The sequence below is a fragment of the Paramormyrops kingsleyae genome, chromosome 15 (genome assembly GCF_048594095.1).
Source record: "Paramormyrops kingsleyae isolate MSU_618 chromosome 15, PKINGS_0.4, whole genome shotgun sequence".
In the NCBI taxonomy this organism is placed as follows: Eukaryota; Metazoa; Chordata; class Actinopteri; order Osteoglossiformes; family Mormyridae; genus Paramormyrops; species Paramormyrops kingsleyae.
This window is the reverse complement of record NC_132811.1, coordinates 2,871,536-2,891,680: the sequence shown is the minus strand read 5'-3', so window position 1 is coordinate 2,891,680 and position 20,145 is coordinate 2,871,536. Positions and strand designations below refer to the sequence as shown.

General features: G+C 42.1%; 1 protein-coding gene and 2 long non-coding RNA genes across 11 annotated transcripts in view; 2 read left to right on the top strand and 1 right to left on the bottom strand.

Moving 5' to 3' along the window:
• Window positions 1-7,425: 7,425 nt before the first annotated feature.
• Window positions 7,426-14,712, top strand: LOC140578472 (uncharacterized). The gene is made up of 3 exons (XR_011982651.1): window positions 7,426-7,608; window positions 7,896-8,032; window positions 14,484-14,712. It is a non-coding gene; the product is annotated as an uncharacterized lncRNA (long non-coding RNA).
• Window positions 14,713-18,748: 4,036 nt separating this feature from the next.
• On the bottom strand, window positions 18,749-19,457 carry LOC140578460 (uncharacterized). Its single transcript, XR_011982637.1, has 2 exons — window positions 19,367-19,457; window positions 18,749-19,000 (listed from the first exon to the last, which is right to left on the bottom strand). It is a non-coding gene; the product is annotated as an uncharacterized lncRNA (long non-coding RNA).
• LOC111860396 (disks large homolog 1-like) overlaps window positions 19,457-20,145 on the top strand; it is a 135,736-nt gene continuing 135,047 nt past the window's right edge. For 8 of the 9 annotated variants that reach the window (XM_072699497.1, XM_072699495.1, XM_072699492.1 and 5 more), the window contains exon 1: window positions 19,457-20,106. In XM_072699497.1, the coding sequence (XP_072555598.1) occupies window positions 20,088-20,106 (19 nt within the window). In that variant the 5' untranslated portion in view covers window positions 19,457-20,087. The remainder of the gene's footprint in view (window positions 20,107-20,145) is intronic. The other variant, XM_072699494.1, reaches the window with a different exon arrangement.

The window sequence follows — 20,145 nt, the reverse complement described above, 5'->3', positions numbered from 1 at the left end:
ATTTATTGGTTTCATAACAGAAGTTCATTTACAAGCAATGTTTAACATATCTGCACACATTTTTCACACAAACATTTTCTTTTTATTAAGTGTCATATTTTTTTGACTGACTCATTCAGTTCTGTTCCTGCCATTTTGCTATTAACTGCAGTCGTGGTCATTGGCTCCCAAAGGGAAACTAAACACAGATGTTTGGTGCTTTATGTTACTGCAAAGGTGTTACCAATTAAAAAGCACCCAATGATGCTTGTCTATGGACTATTTAACTCAGAACAGCTTTTATAGAACTATAATTTCAGTTTATTGCTACTTGAGTTAATGTTTTACTTAAAACTACTGGTTGTATATGTGATATATAAGTTTTTGTAAACAAATGAATAAAGCCATGACTTTTGTCATTAAAATCAATAAATTTCCTATAATTTAGTGAATTAAGCAAGCGCTTAGTTACATATTTTTTTTTTTTATTATTATTATTTATTGTATTTTCACCTGTCCCTGTTTCCTTTGGGATTAATGAAGTTTTCTGATCCTGGTTTAAGTTGAGTATGTAAGTCCATTTGGTCGTAAATGCAGATTAGATGTCTTCACTGCCGAGGGAGCCATTCACTGCCTCAGGCACTGCATCACTTTAGTACAGTTTAGTACGCTTCATCACTGGAAGCTGCCTTTCTGAGATCTACAGTCTCAAGATGAAAAAGAGTGTCACTCTACTGTAGAACACAGCCCTTGTATTTGCAATTTATATTTGTGGCCACATGAGTGCGCTGTTTCCTAGTCTTTTTTATAAACATAAATGTTTTATGGAAAAGGAGAACATGCTGCAAGGATGCAATACAATTCTCTGTCTGTTTCGTGAAACTGATTTTCCTATTCTGGGTTGCAGGGGGTCCAGAGTCTAGAGAAAGGGGGCAGTGAACAATCCAGGATGGGACGCCAACCCATCAGGACATTCACACCTACGGGCGATTCAGCAAGCACAAACCACTTCAGCGTATTTTTGGATTGTACCCAGAGAAAACCCCATGACGACATGGGGAGAACATGCAAGCTCCACACACATGGAGCCATAACAGAGATTTGAATTCTGGTCCCAGAGGTGTGAGCTGACAGTGCTCAGCACTGCGCCACTGCACCACCCGTATAGCGTGGTTATTGCTATTTTTTTTAATTAAAGTTACACCTTCAACAACACAGGTCCATCCAGAAATATTTTGGGAATTAAACATATAAATTGCCTGTGGTTGAAGGCCTGTGGGTCTGTTGACATTCACAGCCTGCTGTCTGAAAGGTTCTCATTTCTCCTCCTGATCAATCTAAGAGTCACCTGTGGGACTGGAAGAGCCCTCCTTCACATCCTAATTGAGATTTTTTTGTGATTTAATGTGTTATATAAAGTGCTCATTTGGTTTGTTTTATTGACAGTTCTTTGGTTTGCACTTCTCAAACCACCGCTGTTTGGAGATCCCTCCACAACGCAAGAAGTCTTCAGTCCCACCTCCTCTAATTGCTTGGACCCACCTCCTCTACAATCTGATTGGTTATCTCTCTGAACCAATAATTTTTCCTTCTGCCCTCAGAACATTTTCGTGTAAGTAAAACTCCCATGAGGTCTTGCCTACACTTGTACTTGGGCGTTCACTGGAAGCTCTGCCTAGTTGAGTCCTCAACACCACGTATGTTTCTGCTATTTGCCTCACTTTTATGTTGCTTTGCACAAAATCATTGGCTAAATGAAACTAAAATGTGAAAATAATGTTTTTGTGAATTCATCCTCTTTGTGGCAACGTCTGACGCTTTCGGCGCGGTTGTTTTTCTCTAATGTGTGAGGAGTGTGACCTTGAACAACAGTAATATAATACAGTAACATTATCTTTTAGAGTGGGATTGCGCAAAAACATTTAGGAAAGGTTTCTGCTTGGTAAAAAAGCCCAGTCCTTAAACATTCATTCAAAGCAAGACCTGCCCTCTGTTCTTTTAAAGGATGCTGAGATGACTACAGGTTTCCAGATAATTATCCTTTTAACTGGGTCTACAATTTAGGACAGTGTCTTTGCCACCAGTAACCCCTGAAGGGCGACGGTCTGGAAAGGAACGTTGGAACTGCTACCTCAAATTGAAGTTATCTTCTAATTTTACAGTTAATGCAACTGTGCTGTTTTTCATTCTAAATCAGCAACCTCTTGATTTAAAGACCCCTTAAGATCAGTTTTTAATGAATTTGGCACCTAAAAACTCTTCATAGAGCCATCTTAACCATTGTTGCCGTAAGTTAAATTCTGTTACTTTGTTTTTTTCATCAAACCCGTCGAGAGCCAAATGCGTGTCCTCTATGAACTGCCTGGGCACCTTTAATTGGTTACAGCAGGAGAGATTTTTGAAGCAGTTAGAAGCTTGATTGAGCAGAATACTGTTTGTTTTTTGGAATGCCTACTTTTCCAGACATCAGGATAAACTGTAAAGGATTTTAAAATTGCTGTGTGTTGAAACTGAGCACATTACAATTAGGTTGTTCTTAAAGAGCCTTAGATATCGTTTATGACCAGCAGAAGAAACATGCAATATTTATGTGTGTTTGACATGTCAGAGTATTCGTGTGACGACTGGAAGCCATCATTTTGATAGAATTTAGGAGCTGAGAGTAATTTATTCACGGAGCCCAATGTCCAGCATCTCATGTTTACCCCCCGTAACCCAGGCAATTCTTAAAAATCTGTATTGCATGTGAAAATATAAATGACAAAATTATTCCCAGTATTAAGATGGCTCATTAAACAGCATAACTAGAGGAAGGCAGATTAGACACATCACTGTGGCATGCTGAATTGCTGCGTAGTGGTGTTGCTAAAGCATTAGACTGAAAACAGTATTTTGTGATAAGTACAATTTGTCTCAGATGATACAGGTTTGCGTCTCTCAAGATTATTTAGCATAAAGGTCCAAGTTCTCTTGTGCGGTGTGAAAACGACACATGAACGTGACCAGGAGCTACAAAAGTCCGCGGCTGAGTCGACACAGGAAGGTCTGTGTGAAAGTGCCTGTAGAGAAGAAAAATCCGGACAGTTTGTACTGGGATAGAGTGGAGACAGAGTGAAGCTCTCGTCCGAGGTACTTGGAGGTTGTCAGTGTCGTTCGAGTTGGCTTGTTGTCAGAAACTGAAGGAAAATGAAGATGAGGACATAAGGAGGATATTGTGACAGATTCACCAGAGTCAGGGACACTAGTGAGGAAAGACCCAATGGTCAGTAAATAATCAAGAAACTGAAAATAAGTTGATGGCCTCTTGACAGGAGATGGTCTGGAGTGAAAGCTTGGAAAGGGCAGACTGTTGGACAGTGTGACAAAAGAAATTTTAAGATGTCTGCATCACAGGCATGAGGACTGAAGAGTAGATAGCCATCATGACAACTGACTGCTGATGGTAAGGATCTCCTCTTTGACGTTTGGACTGACAGCATAACAGACCATATCGACAGCATTCAGCATCTTGCCCGCCACATGTCACCAGCAGAGGGAAACTCAATAAAGACTTCAGAGACAAGTAAAGAATGTACATTTCCTCATAAATACCAAAATGGTGCACTAAGTCCGAAAATGGTGAAAGCATTTAATGTAAGGATTTATTGTCGATTTTTGTTAATGATATGTTTTGGCAAAGTAGGATGCAAGGATTCAAAAGCAGGTGCAGTGGTTTGCACTACTGCCTCACATCTCTGGCACCAGGGCTTAAGTCTCTACCCTGGGTGTGGAGTTTGGTCCCCCTTTGCAGCTATAACAGCTGCCACTCTTCTGGGGAGCCTTTCCGCAACATTCTGGAGTGTGTCTGTGGGAATTTTTGCCCATTCATCCAGAAGAGCATCTGTGAGGTCAGGCACTAATGTTAGATGTGAAGGCTTGGCTCACAATCTCTGTTCTAGTTAATCCCAAAGGTGTTCAGTGGGATTGAGGTCAGGGCTCTGTGTGGGCCAGTCAAGTTCTTCCACACCAACTCACCCAACCATGTCTTTATGGACCTTGCTTTGTGCACTGGGGCACAATCATGCTGGAACAGAAGAAGGCCTTCCCCAAACTATTCATACAAAGTTGGAAGCAGAGAATTGTCCAAAATGTCTTTGCATGCTGAACCATTTAGGAACTAAGAGGCCTATAACCCAACCCCTGAAAAACACCCCCAGACCATTATCCCTCCTCCACCAAACTTTACAGTTGGCACAATGCAGTCAGGCAGGTAACGTTCTCCTGGCATCTGCCAAACCCAGACTCGTCCATCAGACTGCCAGACAGAGAAGTGAGATTCATCACTCCACAGAACACGTTTCCACTGCTTGGTATTGTGCTTCTTGGTGTGAGGCTTGTATGCAGCTGCTTGGCCATGGAAAACCTTCCCATGAAGCTCCTGGTGCACAGTTTTTGTGCTGAGGTTGATGCCAGAGGGAGTTTGGAACTCTGCAGTTACTGGGTCTATAGAACGTTGACGACCTATGGTACCGTCCAGTTAATTCCAGTCCCAAAATACACCTTGGAGCGGACAAATGAGACATACTCCGAGAGGGCCAGAGGAGCTGGCAGCAACACTGCAGGTTTTTCAGTACATGTACAGCATTCTTATTGCAGGTATATCAGTACATGTTCAGCATTCGTACTGCAGGTTTATCAGTACATGTACAGCATAGTTATTACAGGTATATCAGGACATGTTCCGCATTCTTATTACAAGCTTATCAGTATATGTACAGCATTTGTACTGCAGGTTTTTCAGTAAATGTACAGCATAGTTATTGCAGGTATATCAGTACATGCACAGCATTCGTATTGCAGGTATATCAGTACATGCACAGCATTCGTACTGCAGGTATATCAGTACATGCACAGCATTCTTATTGCAGGTATATCAGGATATGTACAGCATTCGTACTGCAGGTATATCAGTACATGCACAGCATTCTTATTGCAGGTATATCAGTACATGTACAGCATTCTTATTGCAGGTATATCAGTACATGTTCAGCATTCGTACTGCAGGTATATCAGTACATGTACAGCATAGTTATTGCAGGTATATCAGTACATGTACAGCATTCGTACTGCAGGTATATCAATACATGCACAGCATTCTTATTGCAGGTATATCAGTATATGTTCAGCTTTCGTACTGCAGGTATATCAGTACATGCACATCATTCGTATTGCTCTTGGGAAGATGCTGCTCCTGTCTCCTGAAGGACAGGTCCTGATTGACCTGTGGTGTCTTCTGGGAGTGATGGAAGAAATGTGACCATGCTCGGTGGCTGGGCTCTCTTTGTTTTTTTCTTTTCTTTTTTAAATAGTTGACATAGAACAATAATTATGAAAGAACAATGAGCTAAGACAAGCTAGCATAACAGGTTCATGCTGCCGCTCGAGTAACAAAAGCTAATTGTTCTTCTTTGACATCTCTGGAGCTCCCTGGAGATCAGTTTCAGCAGTGAAGGTGCTGAAGTCAGAGCTCTTAGTCACGTTATCCCAGAGTATTAACCATGCAGTTTAAAAGTCGACATATGCCATATTTAAAAATTCAGTTGAAGATATTCCAAATCGTGTCCATATCTGGGAACAATCCCAGCAAGCTTGGTCATCCTTTGAATGTTCACTGTGACTCTGGACATTCAGTGACCTATTAATCAGTTCAGAAGCTTCTGGAAGGTAAGCCTCTCCTTCGCTCTTCCCAGAAGGCTTACTCTGCAGGATGCACACATCTTTGCGCTGTGGGAGTGTGTCTCATTCGTCCGCTCCATCGTCTATTTTAAGACTGGAATTAACAGGCTGATTGGAATTAACTGGACTGTATCCTTCAGCAATCTGCTAATTTTAATAATTTTTTCCTTCTGTTGTACCGGATTGTATTTCCTTGGTCATGGATATAGATGTATGTCAAACTGACATCTATATTCCACAGAAAAGGGATGAGACTGTCAAGCTAATTCATAAAATAGGAATATGATGTAAAACTGCAAATGTGTATCAAATAAAAGAGGATTTAGTAAACACAGGCACTCATATTAAGAGACAAAATGATTAATATTCATTTTATTAGTTGGTTATTCTATCCAAGATTAAATAAAAAATCCACTTAACAGCCTAGATATGTTAGCCATGTTTAAAGTCCTCACATAATTACATAAAAACACGTGCAGTCTTTGTCCAAAAATTACTATTGTTTTTAATTACATTCATCTCAGCTGGTGGTGTGGTGCAGGACACCACCACATGGGGGCGCTTTATTGCTGTGGGTGGCTCGAGCAGATGGACTTGCCATCCACAGAGGCAACATGACCGAGCCAGACACAGTGGAGGAGAAGGAGCTGGCAGTGACTCGACCATAAGATGATAAGTGAAAGAAAGGAATGTTTCATAAATTGACTGTGCCACTAGGGGGCAGCAGAGCTCGGCCAGGATGATGCGATGCAGGCAAGGAGGCGTGGAGATGCTTCTCATCCCTGCTTCCAGTGAACCTCAATGTGTGATTCCTCTGGCCAGCTTCTTATGCTGATTCGGGCATTTTTGATAGCGATTTGACCTGTTCATGAAGGGATAATAGCATAGATATAGTCTATTCCAGAGTTCCAGTCCCTCTCAATACCAGTTTGGTAGAGATTGTTTTCTAAATTGTTTTCTAGTATTTTGTTAGTTAAAAAAGCCAATTAAATTTAAAGGTTCGTCATTAAAATCTTACATACCTGATCTTTTTTCAGTCTAACTTTCTGTTCCTTATTATATTGATAATGTTTATCTTGTAATAAAATTCATTTAAAGAACCTGTAGTTTTTAACTGATTATAGCTGTTACATCTGTTATCAGAATTCCACAATAACCCACTCAAACTTCATTAGTTAAAAATTAAAGAATCCTCTAGGGGGCATAGTAAACTTAAAAGTTATATACACTGCAGCACTAGCTACGGACCGAGGATTGGGAACTCCTACTGTAGAATACAAAGCCATAGCTTATAATCAAAAATCTGACCCCCAGTGTCTGCAGGTGATACATTCAAAGATCTACACTGTAAAAAATAATGTTTTTATAGTAGAAAACTGGCAGCTGTTGGGGCCAGACCTTCACCATAATAAATATGGTAGAATTTTTCCTACTATTACAGTATAACAGATTGCATAACATAATTAATTAGCAGGACTGAGAAAGGGTGAGAGCTCCCCTAGTGGCTGAAGGAGTGCATTTCCCTAAAGCAGATATAATGGGTAGAGGCCTGATTGCTTTTAGACCGCAACTTGGGACAGAAGAACAAATCAAATCATTTTGCTCATTTAATATTCAAATTTTTTTAAGGCTTAATTTTAAGAAACTCACCACGATCAAGGATAGTATGCCACAGATATTAGTCTCTACCACATGGAATTATTATTCTTCAGAGTGTTTTGGGTTGCTTCAGTTAATTAGTGTATACCAGTTGGCTTTTTGGCTTTATTACTTAAGCGGTTCTTCAAGGTGTGTCCTGCATCAAGACATGAAACCAGAGAACCTCCTGATCCAGACGGACAACTCTACAAGTAAAACTAATTGACTCTGGCTGGGGAGGTATCTGGATGGATTCCCCCTACATAGGATTTGCAGGTCAGTGAGAGAGGCTAATTAAAAGCCTGTCAAACTAACCCACGGTTTAGTAGCAGGTAGTGGGTAACCCAGTGACCAAGACCGGCCCTGCCATGGTCTGGTCTGTGGGGGTGACACTGCTTCACTTCATGTGCAGCTACCTGAAATTCGCCAACAAGAGGACAGTCTCAGGCTGCCTGAAATTCCAACCGTGGGTCTCTCCCAGTGAGCAGTTTACTTTTTGTCCCCTGAGAGGGAGCGTTATTTTCTGGCTAACTATGTGATTCTCCCGATCTATTCTCTGACAGACTGCTGCATTCTGATTCGCCGGTGCCTGAAGCAAAAGGTGACAGATCCAGTGATGACGGCACCCCATCCTTGACTGCAGTAAAGCACAGTGGTAACCTGGGGGTCAATGCAAAACGTACCTCTTGCTTCTAGAAAGGTTTGCTAATCCCTCATTTTAAAATAATGGAAAAGCAAAAGATACAGACGACATGGCTTTGCGTCAAGGCAGCTCATAACCCTTTGTGACAGTTATTAAAGGGAATCAATGTTGTTTTTTTTTTTACTTAGAAATCAAAGCAGGGAAACTAGGGGGAAACACAGGAAGAATCTACAGAACTGACACCATGTGGGAGACTAACACAGCACAAGCACTAAAAATACTCATGATGGCCGGCAGAGGAACTGGGCATAGGCTGGCATTTATATACACTGGACAAGGTTTCAGCGAGGGACAGATGTGGGCCAATTACAAATTACAAGCAGGTGAAGGTTGTCACAATGAAATACTAGGGAATAGAGCTACACTGGAGACACTGAGAACACTGGTGAAACGGGACATAATCACTAAACAGGACCAACTAACAAATGTACAAGACAAGGAGCCATACTGAAATACCAGCAAAAATGATTTACAAGGATTACACAACAGTTCAACCCAAAATGAAAGGAGATGCTTAGCTCACAGCCCGCCACTTAGCCCTTTGAGCCACACGGCAGCCCAGGGAGCAGGGGAACACATTAGGAACAGAACAACGGCAAAACTGGGAATATCGGGAAAATGGGATGGCCAGTGACATCTGCTGGTCAAACAGAGAAATAACATACAGACCAGGGCAAGACAGGGACAGATCCTGACGCGTGTTGGATACCTAATCTAGGAGTATGATGAGGCGTGTTTAATTAATTAAACCTTTACTGAGCATCAGATTTACAACAGATACACTGGTTTACACAGCAACGGCTTTGTGTCTGCCTTAAATACACAGTCATTCTTACTGCAAACCCTTTCATTACAGTATGTCTCTTTTGATTGGCCTGTATGTCTTAAGGGTTGCGTAAGCTAAAAATAATGTTACTATGCGTGAAAATCACTAAGTGTTAATTATTCTATACTTGTCTGGAAGGAGATTATATTGCATAATGTCCCGACACCAGCCTCAATGTCATCAAAATAGCTCTCAGCATAGCTGAGCAGTTGGATGTCGCACTTCTGCTCCAGCTCCATCTCGTGGGAGGAGTGCTTCACTGGAACCAGGCAGGTCATAGATATGACCCAGGGGGCACCTCCTGGGGCCTGCACTACGAAGCGGGGTACTGGCTTATCGGGGTAACTTGTCGGATTTAAGGTGGTCTGGGCAAAATGTAAGTGAATGAATATGAAGTCCATTTCAACTGTGGTACCTTAAATGCGACAAGTTACCCCGCTAAGCCAGTAACCCCCCTGCTTCGTAGTACAGGCCCCTGAAGACACAGAGGCTTAGCTGCCCCCATTGCTTTGGTTCTCTACTGAATGACACATTTAAGCAGCAAACTGTTTCCATGGCGCCATCAGTGAAATTACCAAAGGTAGCACATGCCCTTAGACCAGCTCTACTGCAAGTATATTCATATTCCGGTGTCTTCCAAGTGGTCCGTCCTGCTTATACATCCTTTGAAGGCGGCTACACAGCTCCGTTCCAAAAATTGACACGTCCTGAAAATAGCATCAGGCTGTTCATTGTTCCAGAAGGCTCTCATTGACGGCCTTACAATAGTGACCAAAATAATCCCAGGATGTAATGTCAGCAATGGTCTCAATCAGGTACTGAGCTACATCAAAGGCTCCAATTATGATGACAGTGGAAAAAACAGGAACACAATGTTTGAACATTTCATTAAAAACCAGCATGGCTCTGGTTCCGCATGCTAATTGAGATGTAATTACCCTAAGGATGCCCATCTTGGGTTGACGAAGGCCATTGTCTTATAGGTCTTGTGCTTTTACCTCCCTGTCTTTGCTTGGTTAGCACTTTCCAACAATGCTTCCAAAAATATTAGTCTTGCTGTTATTATTTTGACAAATACTATGTTTGCCTCACAATCAACAGAAGTACTACAGAACCCGTTAAATTGCAAGATTGGAAAAATATTTATAGCTATTATATACTTGCCACTCAAAACATTAAAATTTAACTGCTTCTACTAAATTTTTTAAAGCCTACTTCTATAATTTGAACTATCTCTGCTAAAACTACAGTATTTTTATATTGTTACTAACACTTGTCAGTTTGATATTATCGGTCGTATTACAAAAATTACCTCTAAAAGGACAGCTGAGCAGAAGATGGTTATGCCCATAGAAATGAATGGATGGTCCCCACAAAGATATGAGTTCAGGTGTGTGTGTGTGCCCTATACTGGATTGGCATCCAATGCATGGTGTACTCTTCCCTTGTGCTCTAGGCTGCATGGGATGGGCTGAAATATTGTCCTATTGATGTCCTAATGCTATTTACATTAGCTATCTTTATCTCCATAGGCTTTGAAAATTCATATTGTGCATAACCTAATTAGGGAGGCAGTATGTAATGGGCTTTGTTTTCTAATATACAAAATGAATTTCAGGTGAAGTTGTGCACTGCAAACTCTGAGTGTTAAACTCTTATATACCTTAAGCTTATAGGAAAATGACTCTCCCAGTCTGACTGATGGGGGGCCCATTGTCTTTGCTCTAATCCGCTCTCTCTTCAGCCTCTAACACACCGTCATCACCGTAAAAAGCTCAGTTTTATTTAAGAGGCGCTCAGCTGCCATTCTGAAATGTTACCTGGCTTGAGTCGTGGCAGACTGCGAAGAGGTCGAAAGCGAGCATCTGAACAGAAGGACCAAGACAGACGTGGTCTGCCCCGTGCTTGGGGAGTGAGGCCTGTCCGAAGGATGCGAGCGATGCTCAGCACGGGGGCTTCTGCTAGCACTGTGAAATGTAACGGCGTGAGACGGAAATGCCCCGTAGCACGTACACAGATGTGCAGACTTGATGGGGCCCAGGGGGAACCTGAGGCGTGTGTGTGCCTGTACAGTATGCTTTGGAAAGGGATGCGATGAGCCACCCCCCCAACCCCCCCGCTCAGGGGCCCCCCAGTGAACCCGTCATTCACACCAAGACTACTCTACACTTATACATTTATGTAGTTATGTGTTTCCTGCAAAACCTGATCAGGATATCCGGTTTGATGATGGATGGATATTTACGTAATTATCAATTCATCTACTGTGACTGCTTATCTAATACAGTGTGAGAATGGAACCCAGGAAACAGAAGATCGCACACGAGGTGCATGAAAGAAGCTCACGCAAATAGGGAGAGAGGCAAGGACATTCTGCTGAGTCCCCTGGGTCAACAAGGGAGGGGCTTGCGTTTCACTTCTTTAACCAATCACAGTGTTCATTGTATGACATCACCACATTTGTCCATTTTTGTCTCATTTTCCAAGTCAAGGCTTCCAGCCGTGCAGTCACCATCCCCAGGGTGGTGTGTGTCTCAGCAGGCTAAGCCTCTGTGATCAGAAGGTTGCTAGTTCAAGCCCTATTATTATTATTATTATTATTATTAATGCCATCATGAAATAAAGATGCACCCTTACATTGCCCCATACAGCCTTTGCAGGTAAGCACACTCCTATGTTTTGTATGTTTATGTCCCTTAAAAAAAGGCAGACAAAATAAAACAGGTACTTTACAAATCTGTGCACCTTGCCACTTAACAGGAAACACTGGTTTTAATTCATGTGATGATGTCATACAATGATGTCTGTGATTGGTTAAAGAAGTGACACGCAAGCGCCTCCCTTGTTGACCCAGGGACACGTCGAACTTGCTAAAATCAGAATGTGCAGACAAACATGGGGAGAACACACAAACCCCTTACAGCAGAGGTCACTGCGCACTGCATTTCAGTAGCACTGCACTGCATTTCAGTAGCTCAGGGTGTCTAGCTGCTGATTAACCAGCTGGAGCCTGTTTCACAAGAAAAGTAATGAAATATTAAAACTAGTGTAAATAACTGTAATATCACGTATTTCTTGTGATTGTTTTCACTCACTTTTTTGCACCCCCTAATGAAATGGCGCCCTAGGCGATCGCCTATGTCCCCTGTAGGATGGGCCAGCCCTACACCGCACCACTATGCCACCCCTATGTCTGAGCATTTAATGCTACTGTACAATCCATCTCCAGCTAAGCCAGTACCAGACCCCGTGGCAGAGAGTCAGCTGGCCTTTGTCACTTTGTTCCATTCACACATAATGAGCTCATTACCCTGCAGTGATGTACAGTCGCGGCCAAAAGTTTTGAGAATGACACAACTACTGGTTTTCACAAAGTCTGCTGCGTCAGTTTTATGATGGCAATTTGCATATACCCCAGAATGTTATGAAGAGTGATCAGATGAATTTCCCATGAAAATGAGCTTAATCCCAAAAAACCCATTTCCACTGCATTTCAGCCCTGCCACAAAAGGATCCGCTGACATCATTTCAGTGATTCTCTCGTTAACACAGGTGAGAGTGTTGACGAGGACAAGGCTGGAGATCACTCTGTCATGCTGATTGAGTTAGAATAGCAGACTGGATGCTTTAAAAAGAGGGTGGTCCTTGAAATCATTGTTCGTCCTCTGATAACCATGGTTTCCTGCAAGGAAAGTTCTCCCCAAGCGAGCTCGATGGGCCGAATGGCCTCCTCTCATTTGTATAGTTCTTATGTTTTTATGAAACATATGCAGTCATCATAGCTTTGCAAAAAAAGCGCTTCACAAGCAAGGATATTGCTGCTAGTAAGATTGTACCTAAATCAACTATTTATCGGATCATGAAGAACTTCAAGGAGGGAGGTTCAATTGTTGTAAAGAAGGGCAACAAAGAAGCCACTTCTCTCCAAGAAAAACATCAGGGACTGACTGATATTCTACAAAAGGTACAGGGATTGGACTGCTGAGGACTGGGGTAAAGCCATTTTCTCTGATGAATCCCCTTTGTGATTGTTTGGGGCATTTGGAAAAAAGATTGTCCGGAGCAGAAAAGGTGAGAGCTACCATCAGTCCTGTGTCATGCCAACAGTAAAGCATCCTGAGACCATTCATGTGTGGGGTTACTTCTCAGCCAAGGGAGTGGGCTCACTCACAATTTTGCACATGAACACAGCCATGAATGAAGAATGGTACCAAAACATCCTCCAAGAACAAGATCCTCCAAGGTCCATGGCCAGGAAACACCACAGACATTAATCCCATTGAGAACTTGTGGTCTTATCCTCAAGAGACTGGTGAACAAACAAAAACCCACAAATTCTGACAAACTCCAAGCATTGATTATGCAAGAATGGGCTCAGTAAGGATTTGGCCCAGAAGTTGATTGACAGCATGCCAGAGTGAATTGCAGAGGTCTTAAAAAAGAAGGGCCAACACTGCAAATATTGACTCTTTGCATAAACTTAATATAATTGTCAATAAAAAGTCTTTGGCACTTATGAAATGCTTGTAATTATACTTCATCATACCATAGAAACATCTGACAAAAAGATCTACAAACACTGCAGCAGCAAATTTTGTGAAAACCAATACTTGTGTCATTCTCAAAACTTTTGGCCACGACTTTACAAAAAACAAAACAATAAATAACCATTTTCTCCCACAGTCCCATTCATCAAGGCAGTGTTTCCCAGTGCGGTTCTCGGGGATCCCCAGACAGTTAACGTTTTTGCTCCCTCCCAAACACTGCATTACTGTATGGTGTTACATTTTGTGTCAGTGTGACACTCATTTTGTTTCCTAACCCTGTAACCAAGCCGGGGGGAGGGGCCTGGCAGCCATGTGAAGGCAGTGCTATCAGCTCGCTGTGATTGTGTAGCGGTTAGCACTCTGTGTTGTGGCTACAGCAACCTCAGTTTGAATCTGGGTCACATCAGCTGCTTATTCTCAAGAATATCCCCCCTGGGATCAATAAGCTTTACGTCAGGGTTATTCAAATCACGGTCCTGGAAGTCCGAGCACTGCTGGTTTTCCAGCCTTCCTTTACCTGTCAGTCAGGTGTGAAGCCTCTGACCAATCAGAATCAGTAATTATTAAACTAACTACCTGGGAGAACTGAAAACAAGGCCTGGATTTGGAATCAAGGTCCAGATTTGAAGAACCCTGCTTTACGTGATCATTCTGCCAGCCTCAGGATTGGAACCAGCAACCTTCTGGACACAGAGCGACACACCACTCCTGGAAGTGTTTCAAATGTGTTGGACCAATATCCCTTAACAACTGAGATATTTTTTCTTACCATAGACTAATTAATGCAAGTGATGGATTTTAGTGAGTCACAACATGCATGGTATGCAGATAGATGTAAGGAGAGTTGCTTTGTAAGTTAAATGAACAACACTGTATATATGTTTATATAAGGGTAATTTTGGAGACGAGTTAGTCAATCAAAGTGAAGTTATTGTTTCCTGTGAAGGAGACCCTGCACTGTTTTCAGGATTTCCTGTAGCTTGTCAAAATATGTAATAGGATTTCCTTCTAACAGCAGGGCACTGCAGTAAAAGTGTATGGGGTTCGATATGAAGGTGAGCGCTTTTTCCCACAGAAAGACTGCATTGGAGAGGTCTGGCCAGGTGACGTCCCAAGACGAGATTCTAATGCTGACCAGTTGCTCTCAGCTGACAAATGTGAGAAACGCCGATGGATGTTCCTGTACCGCAAATAACTGAGTTAAAAATGCTGTAGTTGTTTGGTTTCGGCAAACCCCAAGCTAAGGCCTCCTTAGCTGAATATTAATCATAATAGCTGCAATATAAAGTCACAATATAGCTACATCATATCTATCCATCTATTCACTTTATATATCTGCTTCTGTTGTATGTTTATATCAGTTTAGGTTTGACTGTGTAGGACAGGTTCAGCCAATATGTCATTAACATCTTTTTAAAAGAAGAAAAACAGATGTTGCAGTGGTGAAACTGGTGGAAAAAATATGGAAAAAGTCAATGAATAAATATACTTTTATTAGAACTTGTTGCAACTCAGAAAGCATGATGCATGTGCTGTAATATTTAATTCTGATATTGAATGTGAGTTTGTGCTGGTCTCCCTCACAGCATGACCACTTTACGGTGCAGACCTAACACAGACCTAACACAGCCTTGTGAAATCAGTCTTATCGATGGGATCACAGGGAGACCAACCCTGTGACACCTGCTCATACCTTCACCCATCATGCATCATCGTTTCAGTCCTGTGTATCCTCAGTTTGAGAAGCTGAATTGGTACATGTTATCCATTTCTGACGTAAAACCTCTGATGACCAGTTAGGTGGTAAGATGGGCGAGCTGGGAATGTTATCACGTAACGCCTCTCAGCGCTGTAGACTTTAAGCCTGCCCCAGCTACAGCCTTACAGCAGACCGGCATAATGTCAAAGGTCTGTTCCGCATTGGACCGTCTTTCTGATGGACCCAAGATTTTAGCCAATGAAAAATGTAGTTTGCAGCTGACGGCTCTGGATGAAGCTGAGTTGTATGCAGTCTTCACTTCTGACTGCGTTGATGGACCCACTTGCTCTTGATCTGCATGTTAGGGATGTTTTACATTCTACTGCGCCAGCTGACTGAGGGCAGCAGATAGCAGAGACCCTGCAGATGGTCTGAGGACACAAAGTCTGTGGCTCATTTCCAGCCTTAGTAGCAAGGACACTATGAGCTAGGACAGGATTTGTAAATGACCATTTCAATTAAAATCACCCGGATTGCACTTAAGCACTGAGTTCTTGCTGTGTGCTGATTGGTCAGTCTCCTATAATCATGCATGTGTCACTAATGTTAATGTGAAACAGCTGGATGAGTCTTTCAATCAAGGAAAAAAGCCAATAAAAGCAGAAGAATAACTATTTAGCCAAGCACAGGAACCTTTCAGTTTTGAAGTTTGTAAAACCTGAAGTAGCTCAAAGTGTCCTCCCTGACGTGGATTATCTGGTCACCCCAGGCTCACAGTCCCCGGAGCTCCTAATCCAGGCCTGGCTCTTATCCTGCACATCACATATCCATGCAGTGTGTTTACATGCAGTGTGTTTACATGCAGTGTGTTTATATGCAGTGTGGGGTGAGCTTTCAGGCAATCCATCTACCCATCCATTTATCCTGGTCAGGGTCTTGGGAGCTGTGAACAATGTGCATTCGAATTTTCTTCTATCTGAGAAACAAAACAGGAGCAGGATTTATAAATGCTTTTTATAATTGTGCAGCAGCTTAAGTAACTAGACTTCGTCTAAAGAGTTGCATTATTACCAGAACTACTGTGTTACACTGTAACAATGAAAAAAGTAATTCACCTAAAATGCTGAATTGAATGAATACACAAAAAGACAATGCTGTGTGGCTACCTGTTTGTCGGCGGTTAGTGAGAGAAACTCCGCAACGCCTCCATCTGACGTCTCCCACACTAGTACGTGTTCAGTGGAAAATCCACATGTTTATAGAACTTCACAAGCCTCTATTGCCCAAATATTGACATTTTGTTCATATTTGACACTGTGTTGCTTTTTTAGAAGGAGCTGGCTATCAGATACAACTGCACGTGTAAATAGTGGCGGTATATAACTGGCGTCTCAGCTGGGCAGGAATTCACAGCCAGTTTTGCGAAATAAAAAAGGCCTTTGTTAAAATCTCTGACATGCAACATTTAAATTAAATGATCTCGAGGGCGCCAAAGTGCACATGTAAACATCTTGTGTAAGCATGTTTTATCGTCTTTATAAAAGTGACTCCAATGTTAAGCGACAGGCTTATGTTCACAGAGGCAGTTATGTGTCACATTTCACATGGCTTTTCTAAGGCGGTAGCTCTTATTGCAGATCATTTGGAATTCAGCTGGAACCGCCTTTCTCATCTTTAACCACAATAAAATTTTACATGCCAAGGTGGTGCTGAAGTCAGCAAAACATTAAAGCTTTTTCTTTTCAAGTAGAAGCAGGATTAGAAACTAAAAGAGACTGTTTTCCTCAAAGACAATGACAGTGAAATACAAGAATTAAGCTACATTGTTTTGGGTGAAAAAGTTCTTATAAAACTCCTGACAAAGATGTATAGATGTTGTAAGATGTATGTAGAGAAGTTGGGAACATTGAGGTTTCTGGTTCTGACTGGTTTGACCGCCTCCCTCTGCAGCCACATGTGTCATGGGTGTGTGGGTGCCTGTGAATTTCATTGGAATCCAAACCCTGCGCTGCCCTGAGCACTACCATGGCACAAACGAAACCAAAGAGCGCACACAGAGTGTCGGACAGGACCAGGCTTGCTAAAACCACTGAGCTGATTTTCAGAGGTCGTGGGAAAATGGGAAAATGTTGTAAAACGTGCCTCAGAGCTGACTGGAGATTCTGGTGGTGAAATATGTTTTGGTATCTCCCAGTCGTTTCATGATGGAAAGTAATGGGAACTCTCAGCAGGAGCGCCTGACACTCTTCTGCTGGCCTATGCCCAGAGCCTGAAAATATATTAACGATCGAAATCCCATTCACTTCCTGCTTGCCTGTCAATCAAGTGTTGCGTGAAAGGCAGCCCTGTTTTCTGTGCTAGGCACGGACTGCCACTCCCCGGGTCCGGCCGCGCTTGACAGTCAGAACCAGTGACTGGTGTCCTTCCTCTATCCCTGGATGCATTCCACTGACAAAGCTTCTTTTTCAGCTGAGAACAACCAGTGTCCCAGCAGACATCATGTGTGGTCAGCCCAGGCTGTAGCACTCTTGTTGTTGAAAAAAACTGCTCTTCTGGGGTCTCATGAAGATGCACTGTGACGTTATGGTGGAAGTTCTTGGTCGAAGATAATTCATGTTCTATCAAGACCTTTGTCTTGACAGATTAGTGCTGACAAATCCATTGTCAGTGTCCTTAGATTTAATTGTCATGATACTAATGCCCAGTAATACACGCATATTTCTCATACACTCATTGTTATAAATAGAGCTTGGATTTTTTATTTTTTTTGCAACGAGTATAAGCTGTCAATGGAGCCTCTATTTTGCACTGCAAGTTTAACAATTATCCTATTGTGATGGGCTTCTCAATTACTGAGTTAATTGTCACTAATTCTTAGTTAATCAGCGAGATGCGCCTGAAGATGTCTGTCTACGAACAGCAGGGAAACTAAACCCAACTAACGTGGCCTTTAAACGAAAGATTTTTGTGTAAAAGCTTGCAGTGTAGGCTTTGGAAAGTGAAGGCCAGGAATTCCGTTAGGAGAAAAGAATGCATTGTTCACAAAGTGGTTAAAATCATTTTGGATGATTTACATTTATAGATTATATACATTTATAATGTATAATTTAGGTTCTAATCATTTTTCAGTGTGGCTCTGATGAAATCACTGCATGAGATGTATTCAGTGAGATAAGATACATACAAAAATCTTATTCCATCCTGCTTCCATTGTCACAGAAATGAGGAAGGAATACCCATTCACACAAACAAGGAAGCTTTTAAGAGGCAATAAACTGGTTTGGGGGTGGGATGGAGTGTCAGTAGGTAGCACTGTGGTCTCAGACCCAACGGACTGTGCGGACGGCAAGTTCTCCATGCATTTCAGGTATTGCTAAACCTTCCCACAGTAAAGACATTAGGTTTAGCCAAATTAGGGAGTTCTGCTAATTGTGTGAATGGATTTAATGCTGAGATTATTTAGGAGTAATATATGTAGCTTGCATTTAACATAAAACCTGATACAATTAAGTTATAAACAGAAAAACGATGACAGTCACAAAACCTAATCCTAACAATAGCCTGCAAAGGTCAGCTGCAAACACAAAAATAACAGTCCTTCCATATAGTATGAACATCAATAAAAGTTGTCCAAACACAGATTAGGCTTTGCAAAAATATTTATTTACTGCTACTTACACAAGAGAATAATATGGCTGTGATGTAGCTGCCTGTAGGGCAGTGTAGGCTGCGTAGGTAACACGCCCATCTCCAAGGTTTCGGGTAGGAATCACCCCCCAGCTCAGTGTGAGTGTGTGTACAGTCTGTAGCGGACTGCATGGTATCTCTGCATCATGCCCCGTGTTTCCTGCTTCAGACTCACTATGGCCCTCTAGTAGTCGTTAGACGGACATCTGAAATAAAAACCGCACCTTTCCCATAAGGACACGAAAAGAATGCGTTTGACAGAACAAAATTTCACAAGAACTGGGCACCGGATATATTAGTCTTAACAAAATTTGAATTGTCACAGAAAAAAAAAATATTTTTAATTTAAAATAAGAATCGTACATCTGATGTCATGAGCGAGTTAAATTGAAGTACCTCTAATTCGCGTTTTACGGATTTATGGTTATATAAGAGGTTTCCCTAAGTGAGCTGATTGGAATTGATCGGACGCTTTTTTATTAACATTTCCTTACCAGGTGGCTGTGCATCTGCAAAATGACAGTGTAAACCGAGCATGCATCGCTTAAGCACGGAGCGATCGCCGTACTCACTTCGCAAACTTTCCAAGTAGCACCTTTTAATACTGACTTACAGGGCGACCGGGCTCGATCACGCCACAGTGTTTCCGGGTCTGCGGCGCCATTTTGCAGGAAAGTTGGGAATTTAAGCTGCATTAGTTAAAAAAGAGGCGGGGAAAGTGAGAGAAGTTTTCTGTTTCAAGTGAAAAAAATATTTAGCGCGGGCGAAAAGGAAAGGGGCTGGAAAATTCCCATCCAACACGCTTTGGATGCACAGATTTAATATTGCATATCCCAGGCAATGAGGAAATTGTATGCATGTTTTTTTTCCTTCTTTAACTTAATTTGCGGTAATTGGGGTGGCTGCATAAATAAAGGCAAACTTGGGGAAGACACTGAGTAGAGGATTGTAGGCGTGCTTCGTTCCCAGGAAGTGCACGCAGGTAGATTAGCTGAGTTTGACAGCCAGTGTGTGTGACAGCGGGGATCTGATGCCAGCTTCAGCCTCCTATCGGATACAAAGTCAGACCCTGTCTAGCCGGTTCTGAAGACGATCGAGACGGCAGTCTTGGGTCTGATCACCGCATCGGAGAGTCCTAGGGATCCTTTTTCCCAGTAACGGTGTACTTACAGCAAAGATAGGGAGAGATTTACGGGGTTCATGGTGGTCTACAGCTCCAGCCGGAGGCTGTGACCTGAAACCTTGCTGAACTAAAGCGCTGCTTGATTTTTTTTTGACATTTGGAACCTGAAGATGCCGGTTAGGAAGAAGGGTGAGTTTAACTTTTCTCTTGTTTAGTATTTAATATTTT